Here is a 25,983-nt window from a genome sequence, read left to right as displayed (position 1 = left end):
AATTCATACATTTCAGTCTTATAACAAAGTGAAATTTTAATAAATGTACTTCTTATTAATAGTTTTACAAACAGAAAATTAAGTATTTTGGACAAATATTAGTACTATATACTATCGCTCAGCATTGTGCAATACCGCTTAACACTTAATTAACAAAAATGATTTTTATCTAATAAATTGCATTCATTTCTTTCATTAAATTTGCATGACGAATTAAAAAAAATCTGCGGCATTTGAATGAATTAGGCAGTTTTCTTTTTAATTCAATTATGTCATGATGGGACAGGGTTCCATTAAGATGGTTCATGTATTCATTTATATAAGGCTATTAAAAAATATGGCTTTAATATCAACTACAATTTTACTATTAAAATATTTTTCATGAAAGATCGCTAAGATCGAATTATGTATGGGATCTAGTTAAATGTAAACACAATTAAAACTCCCAGAGAACCAACTAGTCGCCATAGGCGGCTAGTAAGCATGTAAGCTATGTCTTTTAATGCGAATCCTATCTTTTCCAGATGTATTGGCTTAAAATAATATGAATATTTTTCTTGTGAGTATCGCGATGAACAAGTTATGAATAAGAGGTTTAGTCAAAAGTAAACACGATTAATATTCTCGATGAACCAGCTGGTCGCCATAAGCGGTTAGAAAATATACGATGTCTTTTAATTGCAGATGTACTGGCTGGAACTGACATCCAACCTCGAGAAGGAGAAGGCGGCGACGTTGACACTGATAAACTGGAAACTGAAGCCGCCGATGTCATCATCGCCGAGTATCCAGCAGACTGCTGTCCAGACCCTTGTTATACCAAAATCAGGTGTTGCGCGGAAGAGTACGACCCAGAATTCTGGGAGAAGTGGAAAAACCTTCGCACCAAGATGTTCATACTCATAGAAGACAAATATTTTGAAACCATTATCATAACAATGATTATGATAAGTAGCTTAGCTTTAGTAAGTAGTTCTGTGCTTCATTTTGCATGTCTGTTTACCAAACTTTTAGCTCGTCTAAGGTTCATTCACGGATTCGAAAACACTTCGCGCTATTCCGCATGCGTCAGGATGCGTTGATTTAATCAAAATAGGGGAGAGAAGAAAGATGAAAATAAGATATGTTTATATTTAACAATAAAGTGAATTCAGATTATTGGCGGATTTATTAGAACGAGAAAACTGTGGATAAATCTCAATATTCAGGGGGAAAAAATTCTAATTCACAATAAAATACTTTAGAACAATTTTTATCTACTATAAGAGGCCTAATGATTACATTCTGATGAATAAATGGAAGATTTTTGTTGTTAAAATTTGTTAGTTCCCTTTTTCACAAAATAATGATAATTTTTATGTTAAAACACTTCCTTTTTTTTAATTTGTTATTATTTGTGCCATTCTTAAAAGTTCGACTTGAATTGGCCATATAAGTAAATAATACACAATTTTGAGTTAAAATAAAATAGTAAAGTCAGAAATGACACGTCGTTCATATACATGTGGGGAAAAAAATGAACGACAAAGTAGTTAATAGGATGGAAATCATAATCAAAGAACGACGAAGAATTTCCTAAAATGTGTTTATCCTTCCACATCTCACCCCTTAGCGAGGTAGAATCGTCGAAAAGGGGTCTCAGGATCCTGAAAAGAAAAATAGATCTTAAGACGGATTTATTGATTGTATACCAAAATAAAATTCATTTACAGATTGAAAAAAAAAAGAATCTGCATTTTGTAGAATATTATTGTATTACAATATTCTTATAATTACAAATTTTGTTATGACTTTTAACTTGTGAAGAGGTCAGTAACTAGCAATAAATAAAGACCAAACTAATCTGCAAACGACTACGGAAACTAGAAAAAATTATCTTACGGATAAATGTATCTGTAGTATATGTTGCGAAATTTAAATAGCTTAAATTTAATTTGAAAATGCTCAAGAATCTTTGGAAATTTGCAAAATTCCTGAGGATTGGGGCCCTTTAAAGTTGCGAGAGGCATAGGCAGTTCCTGTTTTTCCTAATTGATATCTAAGTTCTGGTCATAAACAATTTCGCTAACTGTAAAAAGTTGGATACAGTCGCGACCGACTTACCAATAATATTTAAACTTATAAATCATTTAATAAAATAATTTATCTAATTCTTAATTATATTAAAAATTAAACTATTTACTATAAAATATTATTAAAGTTTTTAAAAGCATCACTTTTTAAGAAGAATTGATTTTGAAAATAACAAAAGAAGTATTTTTTAATTTAATTGTATCAGTAAAAAATAATTAATTTGTAAAGATTTTAAACATAATAAAAAAATATCTAAAAAGGGACCGATTGTTCGTTTTGACTCATGTAAATGCCCTACATTTTTTGATTTTTACCCTTTTTCTAGGCGGCCGAAGATGTAAACCTGAAGTACAGGCCGGGCCTGGAATCCGTGTTAACTTACATGGACAAAGTGTTTACCGTCCTTTTTTTCTTTGAGATGTTGATAAAGTGGGTTGCACTCGGTTTTAGAAAATATTTTCAAAACGCGTGGTGCTGGCTGGATTTTGTTATCGTCCTGGTAAGTAATGTTTGACTTATAGTTTCGTTTTTTAAATTCAAATCGCAAACGACTGGTATAAGAGTAAATTAAAAGGAAAAAATCTTAAAAACGAGGGGGGAAAAAACCATTTATGATACATGTTCCATTGCTCCTTTAACTATAATTAACAAAATTATTTAGTAATTATTATTACAAAAGTATAAATTGAAATTTGAGTAATATATAATAAATTTGTCTAATTTATATATTAAATCGGCTTGTTGTTACTAGATTAAAATATATGAAAATGATTGTATTTATTTTTGCAAGCAATAAAAAGTACGAATTGAGAACCAAATAAGAATTACAAGTAGTTACATATCATATGCTTTACTCACCCAAAACGCCAAACTATATAGTGAACTGATGGTATTCATTTAATCAGTTTACATTTTAGAGAAAGCTTTCTGTCTTTTATTTTTAAGGAAACGAATGCTAATAAGACTAAAATAGTGTATAACTAACACTAAATATAAATAGAATTGAAGAAATAATCTTTAAAAAGTTTTGATTTAATATAATTTACAATATCAGCAATTAATGGAAATTCGACACTATTTGACTTGAAAAATATTTTTGTATATGTTCATATCACAATATAAATTCAATTGGAACACACACACACAAGAAAAAGAAAATTGCGATTTCTATTTCTATTCCATTTTTTTAAAGTTTTAATATGAAATGTTTTGTTACCTCAGAAATTAAATTATTATCATATTTTTAGGAAACTAATCAATTTTTATATAATTTATTAGATCCCTCAAGATTTAAATTCATGAATTATTGAATATCGAAGGGAATAAATATCTTTAATACTTTTGTGACTTTCTCTAGTATTTTTGAAACACGTAATAAATATGTAATACATGTAATAAAAATACAAATTATAATCAGGTCAACAATCTCAAATGAATGTTTTAATAAATAACTTTAAACATTAAGATTTTCTTAATTTTCCAGAATATATTGAACGCCAATGAGAATTAAGAATGTGAAATAATAAAATTGCAGTCTTTATTAAGTAATTACTTTTTTAATTCATTTTTTGTGAAATAAAGCAAGAGAAACAGGAATTCATGTGGATATAAAGGATTAAAATAAATTAAATAGCAGCAAAAATATTTTTATCTTTGGATTCGAGGGAAAAAAAGATTTTATAGTATGTGGCAGGAAACGCTTCGTTTTAATATTTTGGCAAACATCTACCTATCAATTCATAATAATTTCACGAGAAATTTTTTGTATGATTTTTTATAAAATAGGGAAATTAAAAAATTTTAATTGAGGAAATAATTATTTGGGGTATAAAAAAATTCAAAGAGTCAAATTTTAATCATATTGCAGTCATAATAAAAATTTTATCTTCAGAAAAATGCATAAAAATATTTAAATCAAAATTCTAACAGAAGTGCAATTAAAGGAGCAATTGACTACATGTTTCTTTCTATAGAATGTTGGTAAAAAAAAAAAGCAAAATGTATAGAATAAATTTTCAAAGTTCAATTCCTTTAGTATTTTTTTTATTAATTATGAAATATGCGTAAATTAAAGGAATATCATTGGATGTGTGTTGCATTAGTTATTGTTATGTACTTGTTATTAAAATGTATGTATGTTTAGTACAATTTATTTATATGTTTTATTAATTCTTTGTGAATGTTTGGAAATTTCATTTAACTGTTATGAATGTCTTGATTTTGAATTGTGTTAGTAAACCTATTGACCGTAATACACAGGTGCCCGTTCAGTTTTCTGCAAACTTAAATATCATTTAAAAATTTGAATTAATACAAACTATAATTAATATTAAACTTTAGCCAAAAATGTAAAAAATATAACTAGAAAAATATTTAATACGTTATTTAACAACTTAATGATAGAATTCTAATCTTGCAATTTAAAAATTATGATTAATAGGAGTCCAAAATTAAGCAGTTTATCGTAATTCACTTAATTACAAATTAAACAAATTGATGAACTTTATCCAAATTAGGCTTTCAACAATTAAATTGTGAAATCTCAATTATTAATAGTTTGATTAATCAAAATTGTTGATGCATATTAATTCTTAGAAGGTTTCTGTTAATTATTCTAATTCGTTCCACATAACCTTACATAAGCTATTCTTGTAAATACATTTCATAAATGAGCTTTTAACACTTTTTAAAGCTCTTATATAAACCTCTGTATAAAATAAAATAACATAATAATAAAAAGCTATAACCTCTTATATAAAATTACTAAGTATCAAAACAAGTAGATTTTTTTTAAAAAAAGTTATGAATGAAAACAATGATCTTAAAAGTGACTATTATTGAACAGATCATTAGTATTGAAATGAATAAAATTATTTTTTTAAAAAGATTAGATTTTGTTTCTTAAAATTTAAGTAAAAAAAAGAACACATGCAAATTGAAAAATATAATTTGTTATAATATCAAATAATCATAAAATTTGTTAATTATTCTGATACCTTCTGTATAAAATTACATAAGCTTTTAACATTTTTTTAAAGCTAACCTCTTATACAAAATAAAATTACTAAGTATCAAAATAAGTAAATTTTGAAAATTTTGAATGAAAACGATGCTATTAAATAAATCATTAGTATTAAAAATAAAGATTTTTTTTTCACCAATATTGAAATAAAAAAATATTCAAAAAATGATTACTGTTAAAAAAGTTTTGTATTTTGTTTCTTAAAAATTAAATACAAAATTAACATCCAAATTAAAAAGTAGAATTTATTATAATGGATTATTATTGATATCAATTAATCATAAATTAAACAAAATATTTTTAAAATATTTAAAATAATTATTAATTAGGAGCGATAATAAAGATAAATTATCAAAATTTGAATTCAAACACCTCTCAAGATCGCACGGTTCAGGGAACGGGCACCTCTTAGTCGCGGTGACATTGATTGTTTGATATGTGAACTAACCCCTACCTTTTTTTGTTTTCCGGCGCATCCTGCCTACCTCAAACCGAACCGTAGGTTTCCATATTTAATCTGTCTGTGGGATTAATGGGCTACGGCAACATCCCCGCCTTTAAAACCATGAGAACCCTCAGGGCCCTGCGCCCCCTTCGAGCCCTCTCTAGGCTGGAGGGGATGAGAGTAAGTAGCCTCGCTCTGATTGGCTGGTTGGTGCTGCTCTTAGTGAATCCCTGCCACGTACAACACTTCATGTGCATCTGTCTCTTGCGCCGCCTTCTATCTGTGGCTTGCTGGACTGAGAGTGCAAGTCTTGGCTTTGCAAGTTCAAGGGGAAGGCTTACACTCTAATTTTCTGTAATCCTAACAAAAGTAAAAAGAAATTACTTATGTGGAGTGATATGGTCTCTTTACATTTGCGATGATTAAATTTTGTGCCATATAGCTAAGAAATAATTTCACCCCAAAAATGTGTTTTAACTTTTCAAAACGTTAATTTCGTTTCTTAAACCAAAAAAGTGCTTGCATAAATACTTAAAAATAGATTCTAAGAAATAATTTAACCCCAAAGATTTGTTTTAACTTTTCATCAATAAATGTTAATATTAAGAAATATTTGCCCCACGTACCTAATACTAAATTTTAATTAATAAATTCAATCTAAAAAAAATATTTTCAGATTTTCCAAAACCAATCAATCTTGAAATAAACTAACGGTAATCATATACCTAACAGTCAATTCTAAATGGCAATTTCAGCCAAATATCTTTCTCGATTTTTCAAAACATTTATAATACTAATCAATTTTAAAATTAAGAAATATTTGTTATAATTAAAAAAATGAATAATTCTAAATTATAATTTCAGAAAATAAATTCTAATTTTTTAAAATTTTTTAGTAATGAAATTATTAGTGAAATAAAAACTATGCAGAAATAAATAGTATAAGCATTAAATTTTTATAGCAATTAGTTAATTCAAAAAGTAAAATAAAGTATTAAAATATTGCAGTTAAATAGTATTAAAAAATGATATTATTCTAATCTAAGGTATATTTAAAAGATAATGGTTAAATATTTTACATTTATCTTTCAACAAGTCTTTATAATACATTAAACTAATTTTATGTAATATATATTTTATTCTGGGAAACAGAAATTATCTAATCTATTTTACAAAATTATAAGTGAAAGTTTTAATAAAATTGAAATTTTTCTTGAAAATTTCTTAATGTGTAATTGAGATGGAATGCATTATATTCATTAAATTAAATATTATATATTTTTTTATTAATTTTTCTACAAATCCAATCTAAAATTAACTTTGAAATTAACTTTATTCCATTAAATAAAGTTGCAAAAAACGTATCAAATCCGTTATGTAAAAAATATAACTAAGAGAAACATTATAGTTTTGAAGCAAGGATTTTTGAATCTTTTTTGAAAGAAATTTGAAAATTGCATATAAAATTTGGTATAGTTTAAAATATACATTAAAAAATCTGGAATTAATAAATAGTGCATTTGTTTTTCTTCTAACAATTGACAAAAGTAATGTTAATCAAGTATAAATAATGAAATCAATGTTATTTATGTTCAATATTTATAACAGTAATTTCATTTACTCTCGGAAATTTTTAATAAAAATAGTAAATCTGATCAAAACTTATTTCCACAGATAAATATCAAATTCAAACATTTTAATAATCAACGAGCAGAATTATAATACATGATTTTAACTGAAATATTAACATTAAAAATTTGCATTGCATTATCAATAATTTGGAGAGCTCTTTATTACAATAAATTAAATAAATATTTAAAGAAATAAATAAATTTATTTATTTATAATTAAGCGTATTTTCATTATTTATATCAGTAATTTTCTTTTCACACGGTAATCTTTAATAAAGATCGTAAAACTAATCAAACTATATACACAGATAAATATAAAAGGGAAACATTTTAATAATCAACGAGCAGAATTATAATACATGATTTTAACTGAAATATTAACATTAAAAATTTGCATTGCATTATCAATAATTTGGAGAGCTCTTTATTACAATAAATTAAATAAATATTTAAAGAAATAAATAAATTTATTTATTTATAATTAAGCGTATTTTCATTATTTATATCAGTAATTTTCTTTTCACACGGTAATCTTTAATAAAGATCGTAAAACTAATCAAACTATATACACAGATAAATATAAAAGGGAAACATTTTATTAATCAACTAGTAGAATTATAATATACGATTTTAACTGAAGCATCAAAATGCATTAATTTAAGTCGCTTATCAATAATTTGGAGAACATTTTATTATAAATGTTTATTATTAAGCGTTTATGTAAATTTTTCATTATATTCAAAGCAACTTATTCACTATGGATTAATATCACTCAGCGGATTTATAAAAAAAAAAATCACCATTTATATATAAAAAAAAATGCACCATGCAGTAATTAAGTATTTTTTTTTTCAAATTAAAAGCAACTTATTCACTATGGCTCAATATTTCTCATCAGATTTTAAAAAAAAAAGCCCCAAGCACTAATTAATTATTACATATTTTTCTTCAAATTAAGAGCAACTTATTCACTATGGATAAATATCTCTCATCGGATTAATAAAAAAAAAACACAATGTAAATACAAAAAAAGCTCCATACAGTAATTAAGTAGTATGAATTTTCTTCAAATTAAGAGCAACTTTTTTTACTATAAATTAATATCTCTCATCGGATTTATAAAAAAGCCAAATGCAGTAATTAAGTATTATAAACTTTTCTTCAAATAAAGAGAAATTTATTGAGTATGGATTAATATCACTCATTCAATCGGGAGGGGTATGACAATTAACGCGACTTGATTCGATTTCATGGTGGTTTCCAGGAAATGTCTTGTACTCTCAGACAGCAGCGTGGTCGATGTTCGGCGATGTCTTGTCTGTTCTTGTTACTGTCTTTCAATGTAGAATCTACAAGCAACTAAACAGCATCTTGGATGGAATGGGTAGTTTCAGAAGTAACTTTTATTACGAGTCAATTTAGAATCCCCTAGGAACGTTAGAAATTCAATATAAATCGATCCTCGAACGGTAGATACCAAACCCCCTACAAAGATTTCCGTCAGATTAGTGGGCATGGAAGAATCTTACATTTAATTTTAATTTCTTTTTATTATTATTATTTCTATTTGCCACATTGAAGAGGTGACCTGAATTGTTTGAAGATCATTTTCTGCAAAATGTATCGTTACAAATGCAATACTTACACAAAAAATCCAATATTTCTTTTAATAAAACAATTGTTTGCATTTTTAAATACAGTGGAGCTTGGCTAATATGAACGCCTTCATTAATTCGAATTTTTTTTCTCTAATTCCTTGAATTATCTGTTAATATAAGACAAAAATATCCCCTCAGCACAAAATGTCCAATAATATCGTTATGAAATTTCACGATATTGTGAGGCATTCAGAATATCAGGAAACATCGTATAATATCGATTAATTTGAAGTCGAAATAAAAATTTGTAATTTTTCAATTAATTTTATTAGTTAAGTACGTCTTTACATTTTGTCCTTAGTTTATTAAGTGTATAATTTTTTAAACACTGTATTCACTCGAATACTTTACAGTTGCACACTGTTTTTGAAACGAAAAAGCAATAAATAATCTAATTTTTTCTTCAACTTAGAGCATATTAAGTGAGAATTGCACTGTTTATTTTAAAATCTATTTTATTAAAAAGTCTGCATACCATTTACGCATTAAAATCACTTACTTATGCTTGAGAATTAATTTTTAAAATTATTAAATTAATATTACCTGTAATCAGTATGAAATTTAAATACCATTTTTTCATTTATTAATTTAATATCCTTTATTAAAATTTAACTAAACAAATATTTTTATCTTCATTTTTAATTTAAAAGTAGTCGTTTCCTTCCTTTCTACTGATTTTTAGCCCCATTTTTCTTAAATGAATTTTTAGACATATATTTTTTTATTTCAATTATTTCTTTATTAATTAATTAACCAGTTTCATTAAAGCTTACTTTAAATCTTTTATTTAAAATGTGTAGTCTTTTTTTTAGCCAAATCTATAGCCACTTTTAGTTTAACAATTGCCAGATGTCGTTCACACAATATTAGACTTGAGGTTTTAAATCGAATTTTTATTATCCCTTAATATTTTTACTACATTTATATTTATATTGAAATTGTTATTATAATTATAATATTATTTTTATGAGGAATATTTTTTATTATTTTATTTTATTATTGTCTTAAAACATAAATATACAAAAATATATCCTTATTACCCTTTTTAACTTAAAAATTGTCCATTTCTCTTGTTCCGATTAGAATTTTATATCAAAATTTGAATTCCGGAATAAATTGAATTTTTATTTTCTATTATTAATTTATTATTCTCCATTAAAACTTAAATATGCAAGAAAAATAAAAAATCGTTTTGGCAGTCCATTTCAGTTTATCTAACATTTAGACTCAATTTTTTTAATTCGAATTTTTGAATAATTCAAAATTGTATTACTTCTCTAATTTTTATTAAGCAAAGTTCCACTGCAATTGTATTCACACATTCGATGTGTACCTCTTAACAAAATTTGTAAATATTATTATTTTCGGTACTTAACCAAATACGATACAAAGATTATAAACCAGTGACATCTTATATTTGAATCTAAAAAATGACTCAAAATTGGTTCTTTTTAGTTGAATTGTACTAAAAAGCACTTCAGTTCAGAGATGCCTCTGCTAACAACGCACTCATTTTGATAGATTCCTTTTCGGTAAACAGCACCATTTCCCAACCCAATAGAGGTAGAAGTCCATTGATTGAGATCCAAAAGCAAATATTTTGATTTTAGATTCACAGAATTGTCTGACGTTTAATATACAAAATAATACGAACTTTTCATTCGACCAAGAATTGTATATATGTGACTTCAAGAAAAAAAAAATGAACGAAAGTAAGTATTGCTGAGGGGTGACCGTGTAGGTAAAACGCGTTTAAACGTTAAACCCAATCTTCATAAGTAATACATGACTATACAAACACATAGTAATTACAATTAATTATAAAACGAATATATGATCACATTTTAAAGATATACATTAAATTTTTTACTTATACGAAACATAACTCTAATTTCAAATTTAAAAAATTGTCATTTTGAATACCTAGACAAAATGAGACTTTGAAATATATTTTTCGTTTTTTAGAAAATATTTAATTAATCCGGCGTTTTTGATGATCTTTATAAAATAAATTCTAATTATTATTTACATAATATAATATACATTCATTTTCACTTCTAACACAAAAGGTTTTAGTATTTTTTGTTTATATATATATATATATAAATATACCGTCATTTGGAAAAAGATTTCTACAATGCGAAACATTGAATTTCATAAGTTTGTCTATTTAAATCTGTTTAACAGATCATTATTTGAATTGCAAGAGTGCTAGAATGCGATAAATATTGAAGATAAAATCCCGAAGAAATTTATTTAATATAATCCAAAATAAATAGATGGGAAAAAAATATTAAGATAAATTTTTTATAATATATATATTTTTTTATGCAAAGCTGCTGTTTTTGTCCCATTTTAATGAAATTTACAAACCTCCTTTTCAGAGCACGAGGCCAAAACTGTTGAATTTTGCCAAATTTCCAAAATTTAAAAGTTATTTCAAATATGCTTAATTAAAAATTATGCAAATTATTTGTGTTTTCAATTATATATTCCGTAAATACCATTTTACAAAAAAAAAAAAAAAATGCACCCTCTTAAAACTCAAAAAAAAATTGTCTTTTTATTTGTATATCAATTTGATTTCAATACAATTTTTCTTTGATTTTATTATTATTTTTTTAAATTTGATTCACAATTTGTAATAATGCTTTTATTGTTATACTGAAATTTGAATTAAATCGATTGTCTCAATAAAGCATAAACTGCTTTCTGTGGACATTCACTTAGAAGTAGGATTTGCACCTCCCCCTCTCCCCACTTTTCAAACTGCAACAGCAGTAATTTATAGCAGACTGTTTTATAAAATCTATTTGAATATCTATATAAAATTGAATATATTTGAATCTATATAAAATTTGATAAGACTATATTTTTCAGTCTTATCAAAAACCAAAGTGCAATTTTTGATTAACGAATTCCGTGTTAATCATAAATTAATTGCCAAGAAAGCATATATTCCTCGTGAACAAGACGGTCTCCAAAGGCGGCTAGTAAATTAATAAAAAGGGAGATTTCGTATTGTGGTCTTCTTTTCCATAATGAACGAAAAAAATTAAAGTCAATGGCACATTTTTATAAAATACTATTTAAGAACAAAATGCCATATTAGCAGATTATTATTACACACATTCATATTGGTCCAAAATATCCACCAATATTTTTACAAAACCTTCAATATTCCACCACGGCATTCAGAAAATAGAGAAATATCGTGAAGACATCATACAATATCGCGTGCTAATTGGATAATATAAGGATACATTTGTTCTCCCAAACGGCTAAACCCTGGAGCAGCAGACGTGACGTTTAAACGCGTTTTAATAGTATTTGGTAATCCATTTCTTTTGCAGGATCTCGCGTGTTGATAGTGATAAAAAAAAATCTCAAACATTGCCCATCCTTGATAGTTACTTCAACTTGACCTTCAATTGTTCAACTTGACCTTGTAGGTGTCTGTGATCAATCTATTAGCAACAGAAGTTGGGGGAGGAAACATACAAGCCTTCAAGACTATGCGAACGCTCCGTGCCCTGCGTCCACTGCGGGCTCTCTCGCGATTTCAAGGAATGAGGGTGAGTGCCGAGAGACATTCGGAACGCCCCCTCTAAGATTTAGTTTTTATTTCCTAAAAGAAAGGGGGATCCTGTCTCACGAGCACATCGATAAAAACACTTGCATGCAATTGGCATCTATTTATTATTTATCACTTATCTATTTATATTTCGTTCTTTTTTTCTTCCCCGTTTTGTTCCCTTCCTTTCATTCATTCTTTCATCTTTTGGTTATCATCTTTAGTATTGTAACAGAGGTGAAAATTCATTCCATTTTTACATTAACATCACTTTCAATAATGAAACACCCCAAACGCCCGTTAAATCGAAGTATGACAAACGCTCAGACATCTTTACAAATTCCTTACACTGAAATAAGGAAGAGACGAACGCATTTCTTTCAACAAATTTCTTTAATATCCATCTGCTAAGCAGAGCCCTATCTTGAATATCAGCTTCTTTAAAAAGATGTCTTTTTGCTGGGGTAGGGTTTGAACGTTTTTATTATTATTATTATTATTATTATTATAGGAAAGAGAAATTCGCGATCTTTAGTATTCTGAGTCTCCAAAGTTTTAAGAATTCAGACGGTTAAAAGAAGAAAAGCTAATAAAATTTAAAAAAATAATAAATACTATTGAATAATAATATTAATAAAGTTATCTCTACAAAATGAGTTTCCATTAAACATATTTTAAAAGCCCACTTTTATAAAAAAGAGGAATTCATTCATTTTACTTCTATTCCAATTTATGGCCATTCATGTATAATGTATTATTATAAATATTGTGGAATCAATTTACTTCTCAAATTCATTACTAGCCGGGTGTCACTCTAAGGAATAAAAAAAATTTGATTTATATAATAGGTTACTGATTATTAGGCTCTAAAAATATTTTTAAAGAGTGTGTTGCTTTAAATAAAATACAAGTGCAGAAAATTTCAAAATTATTATAAATCAAAAAGTTTGCACAATATCAATTACAAAATTCCAATTTAATAAGCATATAACAAATAGGTACACTTCTTTTATATGAAAGGCAGAAGAAAAGAAAATATAAGATTAAAATATTACTTGCCTCAAATTTATAAATCGATATCTATAAAATAAAGAATCGTCCATAATTCGTTGTCGAAATTCTATTCTAATAGTTGCTCTTTAGTATTTATAAAGCATACGCTTCTTCGTAGACACTCATCAGTATTTGCTTTATATTAACATTGGTTAATGAATGTATTCTTAAATCTAAGTCTAAACTTTATTTCAAAGATTCTTTACTATAAGCAGAACTTTACTATTATGATTCAATTTATATCTTTTCCATTCATTATATAAAAACCTTACAATTTTTAATATTCTTTAAACAAGTATTATGGATATCATCTGATCGCTGTATGGCTAGAACAACATAACAAGTTGGATAATAGATAACGATGCATTATTCTAAAAGAAAATACGAAATACAGATAGCAAAACATTGCGGAAGAGTACTCAAAGAGAGCATTTCAAGATGAACACAATGGTAAAAAAAAAGAATGTGTATTAGTTTCGCACAGCAACAACGCAATATCGCTATGAGCGCAATACAGAGATCGATCCGAGATCAGTTTTCCTAAGAGAAAATGTATTTCGTATGAAAATTTACACTATAATTTTCACGAAAGGGTATCAAATTATTAAGGAGGATCTCCGGATCTCGACTCTTATTAAAGATATCTTCATAAATCTTGTATTTTCTAAAGCTTTCAATTTTGTTGTCAGGATTAGGATCGTTGATCCATTCCGCATCAATTAAAAATAATTGTAAATCTCTTTTGCTTGCTGTGGATCAAACTGCATAGGAAAACAATATTAAAAAATAAGATTGCGAATTTTCACCTCTGGATTTTTCACTTTTTCCCAAGATTCACAGAAATGTGAGGTGGACACAAAAGATAAAGACCAAGAACTCTTTTATTTGGATATCTTTATAGAAACGACTTTACAGCGAAGTAAATAATCACTCATATTTTTGTCTAAAACTTTAGCACAAATATTCAATATATATATTTTTTAATTACTATTACCACTCACATTTCTGAAGTACTCTTTTCTCTCACATTTTAGATAATTTTTGAAATTTCATATTTAGTTTTTCAATTTTTCTATCTTCTTTATTTCAATCTGCTCATCCATAGTGCCTATTTTGGTGTTCCTAATCAAAAATGTGGGTATGTTGTTGTAATGCACCAAAAGAATGCATGTTAAATAAAACTCATGCACATTTCAATATTTTGTGTATTCGTTATTTGCACTTTCTTCCCTAAATATGATTTATATATTTATAAATCCATTATAACTTTACGTAAATCAATACAAATTATTATTTATTATTTAATAGCAACTGTGTTCAAAGATTCCTTGTATTTTGATTTATTAAATTTCTTTCTCTTTTTTAATTGTTTATAAAAAATTGAATTAATAAATTTTAGTTAATAATGTAATAATGCATCCATTCTTTTATTTATTAATGCAATGTATATATGATATGTATCATTTGTTAATATGTGTACATGAATACTATATTATGTATATAGATCAGTTATTTTAAATATTATAAAAATTTGCTGTATCCTGCTCTTGATGTTATCTAGAATATTTATATATAATTAACCCTTTCTGGACGGATGATGCATTGGCAAATGACATCATCTGTCCTAAAAAGGTTAAATAAATATTAATGTAAAATGCAGTTAATAATTTAATTTTTATTTAATTATATTTTAATCCAAGTTTCTAATTTACAGCTACTAGCAAAACTAATCAATTTATCTGCATAAATTGGAACAAATGTGACAAGAGAATAAATTTATAAATTTCAGTTACTATATGCTACAGAACAGAACGCCGTTTCATACCACTGTATCTGTGACCATTCTGGTGGGCATGTTACGGGAATTTTATTTAAATACCAAAATATTTACAGTAGAAAAAAAATAACTATATGCAGAATTCACAAGCATATGCGAAATGATATTGAGATGACACCACTTACAAAGATTTTCAACTTTGAAAACTTATTTGGAATAATAATAAGTTTATGTTACATAAAATTATTTTTTTTAATAAAGTATTTAATTGATTTTTCTTTGAAAACAGAATTAGATTAAGCAAGTTATGATTACAGCATTTTAATAAATATTACTGGCTTAACCACATAATCAGTTTCGCTCTATTGCTAACTAGCCGATACACTCGATATTGTACGGGACGAAGTTATTTTCCATTCATTATATAAACTTGTATTACTTATTACTTATATTAATTATATAATAAGTAATAATTATATATTGTCTAACTTAATTATTGTCTAACTATTTTAATTTTAAAATCAGAATATCGATAAATATCGATCGAATATCGAACATTTTATAACAACTAAAATCTAATTTCCTGCATAAGTTATAGATAGTTTTTTTAAAGAATGAACAATTAATTTAATTTAATACTATAAGCATAGCTACAGGGGGGGGGGGCAAATAAATAAATATAATTTCAAATATCTGTAAAATTTTCATTCATTAACAACGACAACAATGATAAAATAATATTTTCTTATATGTAGTACCATTGTTATTAAAGAAAGAAAAATGAGAAATTCAATGGATTAGTATAAGTCTTGTTTATAGTATTTTAGAGTAGAATTTGAAAAAAAAAATATGTATTCAGCTGTTTAAGTGTTTAATTATTATCATTATTAATAATAATAAATATTTCCTTATTCACTTTACAAGGCACTGTGGATGAATTTCACATTCTAATATACCCTCTCTCTCGTTCTCTTCTTCTTAAATTTCTTTTTTTATTTCGTTACTTTATATGCATGAAAAGCTCAGTAGGCAAATAAAGTTTGCTGTTACCTAAACATTGGAAATATCGGGACTTTTTTTTCAAATTTAGAGTTAAACAATGATATATCATAAAGTACAACTGGGCTACCCGCGCAAAAAGTAAAGAAGTGGGAGTTACATCCAACACCCAGACTCGTTAAATACAAATAAATAGATCAACTAATATACCATGCCAAACCCGCCATTCTTGGAGAACAATAATTATGATTTTTAGCTTTATATGAAAAGCTAAAAATAAATTACTGCTTCTCGGGACTCGGAAACCAACTAAAATTTTCGGTTAGACTTAAAAACTGGGTACGGCCACCTAATTTGTATTTTTTCAAGCGGTATCTCATCAAATTTTGTTTTAGAATTAACACAAATTGGCTGGTGAAAATGTAGCCAATTTGGCGATGCGACCGTACCATGTTCTTAGGTTTAACCTATGTTTCAAACCCAAATTTCGTGGTGACTGGTTGTTTTCAATTTAGCCCCGTTGTACGCACAAAGGCAATGATATAAAAATTTGCAGAAGCGATTTTGAATCATAAAAAAATAAGACTTTTTAAGCTGCCCGTTTTTGCTGAGGGAAGTTTTCCGTCGAAATTAAAAGGCCATTTTTTTCCCTTGATGTTTTTGCAATGGTAAGTATTTCTTTGTTGCTTGAGCTTGCTTTGCATGTGGCATTATTTCAAACTGTCCTTGTCCGTGACGTAACTCACTAGTCTTAAGAAGCATGCTTTCGTTGTAACCCTCTTTATGTAGCTTAGTATGGCATGATTCAAATCAATTCCTGTTCATTTTTTATGTCATATATTGTTTATATAAATTCATCAATCATCAATTTTTTGTATTATAAATGAAATATTTTTCTGTGTACAGCACATTTATATTGTATTAAAATTTTGTATTGATAGTTTTTAACAGATTTATTATTACCAATGTTTTTTTTTTAATTTTAAATCGGCATTTATATTATACACTGGTGAAAATAAAATCCAAACACTAAGAAAGTGATTTAGATCAATGGAAAAATTCATCATAGGAAATTGTTCTTCCAAACTATAAATCTTAGTGTAGGTTCAATGTTTTTACGTCACAGACAGTTTGGCTCCAAGTTCTCCATAACTCTTGGTGTAGGTCCAAAGTTTTTACGCCACACACAGTCTGATTTCAAGTTCTTATCAGCTCACTTTCTATTCAGCAATCGCTGGCATCAAGGCAGAAACGATTCTCTAAGAACACAACAGATTTTCACTCCATTCTTCAAGAATCGTCCGCAAATGACGTGTCATTTAGAAACAATGGTATCAACGCTACAAAGCATTTGACGCGGAACTGTTCCGAAGTAATTGTTCGCTGTATTATTCTAAGAACAACACTAGTATGAATGCTACAGGACATCTGATTTGAAATTGTCCCTCAAATAATCTTCACTTAGAGATAAATGGCATGAATCTATAGGGCATATGGATCTGAACTGTCTTCCAATTAATCTTTCGTTGTCACTCAGAAATAACAGTGGTATGAATGCTACAGAGTGTATGGCTAGGAACTGTCTCTCAGATAATCCTTTGCTCCTCAGAGATAAGACTCGCATGAATGTTAAAGAACGTATGGCTCGAAACTCTCAAAAGTAATCGTTCGCTGTGCTAGTCTAAGGACAACGGAATCTTCAATTTCTGCTACAGATGCAGAACGTTCTGTAACAGTCATGCGGAGAAAATAGCAGTTTTTTTCTTTCAGTAGTTACCACGTGCAGTTGGACACTGGCCTTCTTGAAATAGTACTTATTCATAACCGCAAATACCGAAAATCATGTAAATCGGCAATAAAAAATACCGGAAAACCACAGCGGATACTTCCCTGCTAAGCCTTTCAATATCGCGGGAAAAAAACCCCATCCTTCTAGCAGTCATCCATAACTTCTTTTCTAAATTTAGTTAACTGCTGAATCTGCCTTCGTTAATTCAATGATTGGAATTATTCTTTGATTTAAATCTAGCTCATAATGCTCAATCCGAAAAGTAGCAAATAACGTTGAAGTTTACATTGCAAATTTAAAGAGAAAAAATATTTGCATGTTTGCACCATTCTTATTTTTTTTAGCACGTGTTTGGATTTCATTTTCCACCAGTATGTTTTGAAATAAATATCAATTGCAGTTTTTTTTTAATAAAATTTGAAAATTAATATGCTAATACATTATTGGTGAAAATTATATATTACTAGCAAATAAATTTCATTAGTAATTTTGAGTGATCGGTTATTGAACTTTTGTATTCAATTTGTTTAAAATTTATTAAGATATTGAAACGAATTTTCTTTCAGCTCGAAATAATATATGAAATACTGTGAAAGTAAATTTTAGTATTAAAAAATTTAAATTATATCTTTTGTTTGGATAGTCTGTTAGTGTAATATTCAGATATTGATATTCATTCAATTATTATAAATGCAAAATATATTGAAAAACACCAAATCAGAAAATTTACGAGATGTTTTTGGCCAGTTTAATTACAAAATAACTTAATGCTATGCAAATAGTGATGTCTAAAATTTGATGTTACCTATAATGATTCTTTTATGGGCTTTTTTTTAAAAACAATTAACTGCATGAAGTTTTGCGAAAATATATGCTACTTAAAAAATATTTTATACATAAATCTTTTTCTTATAAAACATTTTCTATTCTGAATTTCACATTTTTAAATATGAAATCAATTACGTTTTGTATTTTTAATATTTTAAAAATTTCTTAATTCATTTTCGGATTATTTACAAGAAATATTACAGCAAGTCAACTTTTATAATTTTTAATTCCGTTTTTAAATATTATTTAGAATGAAAAAATATACAAATGAATATTGGTGTTTATTGAACGATTAAATTTATTGGAGATGTTAATTAGAAACAAAAAATAAGCAAGACTTTTTTTAAATATTAATATTTAAAATATTAATTATATTTTAATCTCATGAATTCTTTTTCATATTTCGTGACAGTTTTAATTCATATTATTTATATTATTTATTAAAATGTATTATAATTTGAATTTATATTATTCTGGGAATTATTTTCATAAAAAGCAGAAATGAATAAATCATAGCAATAAAATACTATTAAAATTATCAAATAATTTTAAACAAATCAATAAAAAAAATACTATATAAATTATGATGACATGCGTTATATGAGGCAAATAATCTTCATTGGTTTACTGATTTTTAATTAAAAAATAAATTATCACCATTTATCGTTGAAAACTTATTTCCCTCAATATTTTTTATTATTATTAATATTATTATTTTATTATTTTAAAGCACAATAATTGAATCAGAAATTAGTCAAGTTATCACTTTTTTTAAACATAGAAACACTAAAAGAAAAAAATAACTGTTTTGATTGCAAATGTTAAAGTGATATGTATTTCAGGTTGTGGTTAATGCACTGGTACAAGCCATTCCAGCTATTTGTAATGTGCTGCTGGTGTGTTTGATATTCTGGCTGATTTTTGCAATCATGGGCGTTCAGCTGTTTGGCGGAAAGTACTTCTATTGTGAAGACGAAAATGGTGAAAAAGTTAACATCACTTTCGTCAATACTAGAGACGATTGTAAAGCTAAGAATTTTACGTGGACGAATCCGAAAATCAATTTTGACAATGTATTAAATGCTTACTTGGCTTTATTTCAAGTGGTAAGTCTCGGTATGCATGCATGTAAAATGCATGTTGCATATAATGCAATGTTGGATATTTCCTTTTATAGCAGACCCTTAGATTCGATCGCCAAGAAACTGATATATGTCGCCAAGATGGTGCTGAAATCTAGCCAGACGATTTCAATTCTATAAAAACTTGAAAAAATTAGAAATTTTAATTAATAATCATACTTGGCGTAATCTTAAGGTCGCCAAGTAAGTCTTGGGGAGGTGCTATAAGAAAGAAGTATCCAATTATCTTCTACTTGTGTACGTTTTATTCAATTTCAGTTAATTATTAATAATTATTAAGAGGATAAAGAACTTTATTCTTTTAAAAATAGTTGTTATAAAATATGGTGGAAATTTGCATTTTAATTCTAATGGTAATATTTGGTTTATTGACAATTTATACATTTAACATTAATAACGATTTCAAAAATGGATACACAATCTAATTTTTTTTAATATTAAGTAATTGTTGTAGAAGCATACATGTACAAAGAGTATAATATTCTTTAAGATGCTTAAAAATTAATTTTTTAAAGCATGCAAGCTCGAAACTCTTTGTTTTTGCCGAACTTTCTTAACTTATCAGCAAGCTACATAAAAAGTTAAGAGTAAAAGTATTAAAATATTTTAAATAAATTCGACAGTTTATTAATATCAAGCCAAAGTCTTATCTAGAAAAAACTTTTGAAACTTAGAATGCATATATTATTCTGCCTTCAGACAAATATACTTCTTTAATACAAGTAATCTTTGAAAATGCAGTATTTATGCAACTAAACTATGTCAGGTTTTGTGAATTTCTATAACAAGAAATAAACAACTTGAACATAAAAAGTGTTGGATTTCAAATTAATTAAGAAGTTGTATTAGATTCGATCCTCAGCATTTAGCTGAGGAACTTTTATACTTTTCATTATCTGTATTGAACACTTATGAAGTTTTCGTTTCAATTTTATACTGCATTCGGTTGTAGGAACATTACTTAAGTAAATATAGCGTCCAGTGTTCAGCTAAATGTAAAATTAAGTTTTACTAACGTTCCGTTTAGCATTAAGTAATTGTGACACCATTAAGTGATTAAGTGACTGTGACACCATATGAGGCAAATATGTGTAAATTATTTACAATCTTTATATAATGTTGAGTCTTTTTTAAGAACGCATTATTTAAACTCAAATTCTTTATCCCCAAACCATACCTATAATAATGCTTTTTTTAATACTAAATAATACACTTAGATTGCTACACATTGTTCATGCTATATATAGATATGTATTATATTTTTGTTCTAATTTCAGGCAACCTTCAAAGGCTGGATTGACATCATGTATTCGGCCGTAGACACTAGACAAGTACGTTTCAACATTGCAGACATTTAAAACAGTTATGGTTTTACGGGATGCATTACTGGAATCTAACAAAATGCCATATTTTTATGTTATTTTATAGATTATTTCGTATTAATGTTCCAATTCTTGGAATTTTCTAAAAATGCGTCAAACCCTGAAGTTTGTTCTTTTGTAACGCATAAATAATATTAATATTTCTATATAAAAACCAATATAAAGTTATGTGAAAATTTTAAAGTAAAAATGACGTATAAATTTCTCTGGTTCTTATCTTATGGATATTAATTAGTAAATAATAGTAAATTTGTCTTTACAATACATTTAAGGGTTGGATTTTTTAAAAAACACTTTATCAATTTTAACTTCATTAAATAGGGGACATTTTTTCGATTACGTATATGTATAATTACTTAAATATAAATTTCAAAAGTTGAATTAACTTTTATAAATACAATTAATAAGTGTTTCTATTGTAAAAGAGATACGTAATTTTATTTATCTTTTTCTCGAAACTTAATGAGATAAGTTTATACAAGTTTAAAAATCCAAGAAACTTATTGAGATAAATATATTCCAATCTCATTATGCGCATACTTGCGAAAAAACCCCAAGAATTTATATTTTAAATAAAATGCTACTTTGGTTGATCAATTTAGTACAAAAACTACAATTTTCGAATAAGAATCGCTTGTTAAAACTCACCAGTTAAATCCATCGCGTGTTTGGAGCTAGAGTGTTAGAGTGTTTGTACATTTTTCAAAAATTTCCAAGTTATAATATTTAGAAAAAAATTCCAAACTTTTTACATAGATTCAAGGATGCATAAAACATTTATATACATTAAAATTTAAATATCGACTTTTATAATATTTTTTATGTGTACTTCGTATCAAAGAATACCAAAATGGGCATAATTATAAATATAATGAATACTCAAGTAAATAACAATTACAGTACTTTGCATACGTCGACAAAAGTATGAAAGTGGGCATTTCATATAATCCATTTTCAGTTTATTCCAAACATTCATATAAAACAACACGGAACTGGGCATATCTATATAAATATAATGCACAGACGAATAATTTTTCTATCCTTTTTCTCTATGTGTAATTCGTAAATGTGAACGTGAAAATGGGCCATTTATATAAACCATTTTTTTATCCCAGACATTCGCATAAAGGAACATAGAAATGATCATATTTATATAATATTAAGATTAATGACTTATAGCATTCTCTCCACGTGTAATGGTGACTATTATAGCATTTCCTCTACGTGAAATTCGTAAACGAGAACGTAAAAATGGGCATTTTACAAGAGCCATTTTTTTTTTATCCAAACGTTCTTACAAAAGAGCATGGAAATGGATATATTAATATAAACATAATCCAAGGTTATTGACAATTACAACATTTACTCTGCGTGTAGTTCGTAAAACGAGAACCTTTATATTAATATAAATATAATGCTAAGGTAAATGCCTATTACAGTCTTTTCTCTACGTGAAATTCGTAAGCGAGAACTTAAAATGGGCATTTTACAAGAGCCATTTTTTTATCCAAACGTTCCTACAAAAGAGCATGGAAATTGATATATCAATGTAAACATAATCCAAGGTTTTTGACAATTACAACATTTACTCTGCGTGTAATTCGTAAAACGAGAACGTGAAAATGAACATTTTATATAAACCATTTTCTTTTTATCCCAAACAAGGTAAACGAACAACCTCTAGAAGAAGGCAATCTGATGATGTATTTATACTTTGTTCTGTTCATCATCATCGGGTCCTTTTTCACACTGAATCTTTTCATTGGTGTGATCATCGACAATTTCAACGAGCAAAAAAAGAAGATAAGTATTTTTATTGGTCTAAACCTTGCACAATTCTTTGTTTCTTTCTCATTTTCTTGTGTATTTATATGTTGTAAACATTGTGAATATTATGTCTGTTGATTTTTATATTTAACTTGATGTATAGAATAGTGTATGTATGATGATGTATTGACGTGTATAGATGATGTATAGACAGGTAGCTGAATCAAAGGTAAATAAGAAATTGGTATTAGTGACTAAATAATATCAAATTTATCACCTCTATTAGGAAAATTTTAGTTAGTTGAATTATGCATCTTTATTTAAGTAATTACGGCACAGATAGAAATTTAATGCACAAATAGTATTGATAGGCACTCGTTTAGGTTAGGAATAGGAATGCAATAGAGCATAGATCAGTGCTCCAGATAGACTATTAGTCAACCATCTACAACCGTTAGCTATAGATAGAGAACCTTTAATAGATATAGATATAGACATATTATGAAAGATATGTCTTTAAAATACTAAGCTTCAAGGGATAAATTTGCAACCGCAACAACCTCAATGCCAAAGCGTAAAATAATCGAATTTTAAAAAAAATTATAAGAAATCATATACACTAAAATTAATTAACTCGTTAAATGAACAAAATTGAAAAGAAAAACCGCGTTAATTCCAAAGTTGCAGAAAATAAAGAATTAATAAAAGTAAAAGAGATAAAGAAATAAAAAATGAATAAAAAAAGAATTAAAGAATGAAAATAAGAAGAAAAAGAAAAAAATTGAGAATAAAAATAAGAATAAATTTTTAAAAAAATTAAAAAATAACAATAAAAGGAAAAAAATAAGTTAATAAAGAATTCAATTGTAAAGATAAAAAAGAAATAAAAAGAGAAGTATATTTTTCTTTATAAAATCTCTGATGAGAAAAAATTGTTTGGATGTACTGCTAACTGATCACCGGCCTTAGAGTAGAGCAGAGACCGCTCACTAAAGCTCTATCTGCTTTCTAATTTTGCTGTCGTCTGTCTATCTGTCTATTAGCTGCACTAAACTATTGGCTGCACTGACTACTAATATATGCTCTCATATATATATAACTGTAAGGATATTTCAATTTAAGACATCTTATTTTCCTAGACTTTTTAAGATTTTTCGGATTTTCGGGTAAAATCCGAATTTCAAAATGATTTCCTGCTAAAAAGAAGGAAAAAATCAAATTAAAGAAAGAAAAAAAAGTAAGATGAAAAAAAAATTGGACGGGAAATGAAAGATTTGGGTTTTACCCGAACGATAGATGGCGTTGTCATCTCCTGACTAATCATCCTCTCCGTTCTAGAGCCGATGCTGCTCTTTCGAATGGAAATTCAATTTCTATTTGACCATTTTAAGGTAGAGCTATTTTATTGACAAATCTTTTATACCATATACTCAATTTTTGTATAGAATCCATCATTATTTTAAAATTTATATGAATGAATTTTTATTCACCTCTTTTCCCACTACACTCCTTACCCATCATCCCTTACAGTTATAGAAATAGGGAAGCATTGCTTAACAATGCGTGAACCCTAACACATTAGAAACCCACCATTTTTCTGCTTGTATTTTCTCTCTCTTTCTCTAAGTCTTGCATGCTTTTCATTCACCTTTCTTTTCTCTCTCTCACTTAATTCACTAGCTTTTCTTTTTTTCATTTTCTCACCTCTCTTTCTGTCTCCCCCTACACACCAATCTAACTTTTTCCCCATCGGAATTTACGCAGGGGGATCCCTGGAGATGTTCATGACGGAAGATCAGAAGAAATACTACAACGCCATGAAAAAAATGGGAGACAAGAAGCCGGTGAAAGCCATACCAAGACCAAGGGTAAATAGATCTCATTTGACTTTTTGACTACCGTGTGAGTCATCTGCAGGTCACACATATCTAACTGTACCGAACTATATAATTAGATTTCCTTTAACACGTTGACTACCGTATGAATCACCAGTAGGTGACACATAATTTGACTTAACCATCTATCTAATTAGATTACCTCTTTTCTACTATAGCAAAGTAGGGTGTCATCTGATTAGAGGGTCCACATATAAAGTGTGAGTAATTGCAGTGTACGTGTTTAATAGCCGATCTCTATTAGCACAAGAGGCCGGTGAAAGCGATACCAAGACAACTAGAATTCATTTAACACGTTGAATGCCATGTGAATCATCTATAGGTCACGCCTAACATCTAATTGCACCGAACTATCTATTTAATTAGATAATTTCTTTTCTACTAAAGTTAAGAGGTAGCAAAGAAGGTGTCATTTAATTATATAGAAAGTCCCAATATCATGTGAGTATTGACAGTGTACGTGTCAAGTAGCCATTCCAAGACCAATCTTAAGTAGAGTTCATTTAACACGTTTACTGCCTTGTGAATCATCCACAGGTCACGCCTAATATCTAATTGTACCGAACCATCCATTCAATTAGATAACCTCTTATCTACTATAGATAACAGATAAAAAGAAGTAATCATTTAATTAGACAGATAGGTCGAATATCAGGTGTGAATATTAATAATATACATATCAAATAACCATACCAAAACCAAGAGAAACTAGAATTCATTTAACATGCTGAATGCTGTGTGAATCATCTGCATGTGATATCTAATTTCACCGACTCAGCTACCTAAATAGATAAACTCTGTTTTACTCTACCTACCTCTAAGCTAATTAGATAACCTCGATTCTCTGTAGTTAAGGGATTGCAAAGAAAGGGGACATCTGATTAAATAAATGGTCCGAATATCAAGTGTAAGTATTGGAAGTGTAACAAGTAGCCATACCAAGACCAA

At 27.4% G+C, this 25,983-nt stretch overlaps 1 protein-coding gene and 1 long non-coding RNA gene across 13 annotated transcripts in view; one reads left to right on the top strand and one right to left on the bottom strand.

The window, feature by feature from the left end:
- LOC129961867 (sodium channel protein para-like) overlaps positions 1 to 25,983 on the top strand; it is a 340,223-nt gene that overhangs the window by 305,759 nt on the left and 8,481 nt on the right. For 9 of the 12 annotated variants that reach the window (XM_056075468.1, XM_056075475.1, XM_056075474.1 and 6 more), the window contains 7 exons: positions 685 to 965; positions 2,399 to 2,572; positions 12,282 to 12,404; positions 19,692 to 19,955; positions 21,269 to 21,322; positions 23,039 to 23,176; positions 24,901 to 25,008. In XM_056075468.1, coding sequence (XP_055931443.1) covers positions 685 to 965; positions 2,399 to 2,572; positions 12,282 to 12,404; positions 19,692 to 19,955; positions 21,269 to 21,322; positions 23,039 to 23,176; positions 24,901 to 25,008 — 1,142 coding nt within the window. Of the gene's footprint in view, positions 1 to 684; positions 966 to 2,398; positions 2,573 to 5,597; positions 5,721 to 12,281; positions 12,405 to 19,691; positions 19,956 to 21,268; positions 21,323 to 23,038; positions 23,177 to 24,900; positions 25,009 to 25,983 lie in introns of all 12 variants that reach the window. The other 3 variants (XM_056075467.1, XM_056075478.1, XM_056075476.1) reach the window with 1 other exon arrangement.
- LOC129961868 (uncharacterized) overlaps positions 958 to 25,983 on the bottom strand; it is a 41,876-nt gene continuing 16,850 nt past the window's right edge. Inside the window, exons 2-3 of the long non-coding RNA XR_008783841.1 lie at positions 5,550 to 5,900; positions 958 to 1,646 (exon numbers count right to left, since the gene is read on the bottom strand). This is a non-coding gene — a long non-coding RNA (uncharacterized LOC129961868). The remainder of the gene's footprint in view (positions 1,647 to 5,549; positions 5,901 to 25,983) is intronic.

The sequence above is a fragment of the Argiope bruennichi genome, chromosome 2 (assembly GCF_947563725.1).
Source record: "Argiope bruennichi chromosome 2, qqArgBrue1.1, whole genome shotgun sequence".
Taxonomy (NCBI): domain Eukaryota; kingdom Metazoa; phylum Arthropoda; class Arachnida; order Araneae; family Araneidae; genus Argiope; species Argiope bruennichi.
The sequence above is the reverse complement of the archived record's forward strand: the minus strand, read 5'-3'. Positions and strand labels throughout refer to the sequence as shown.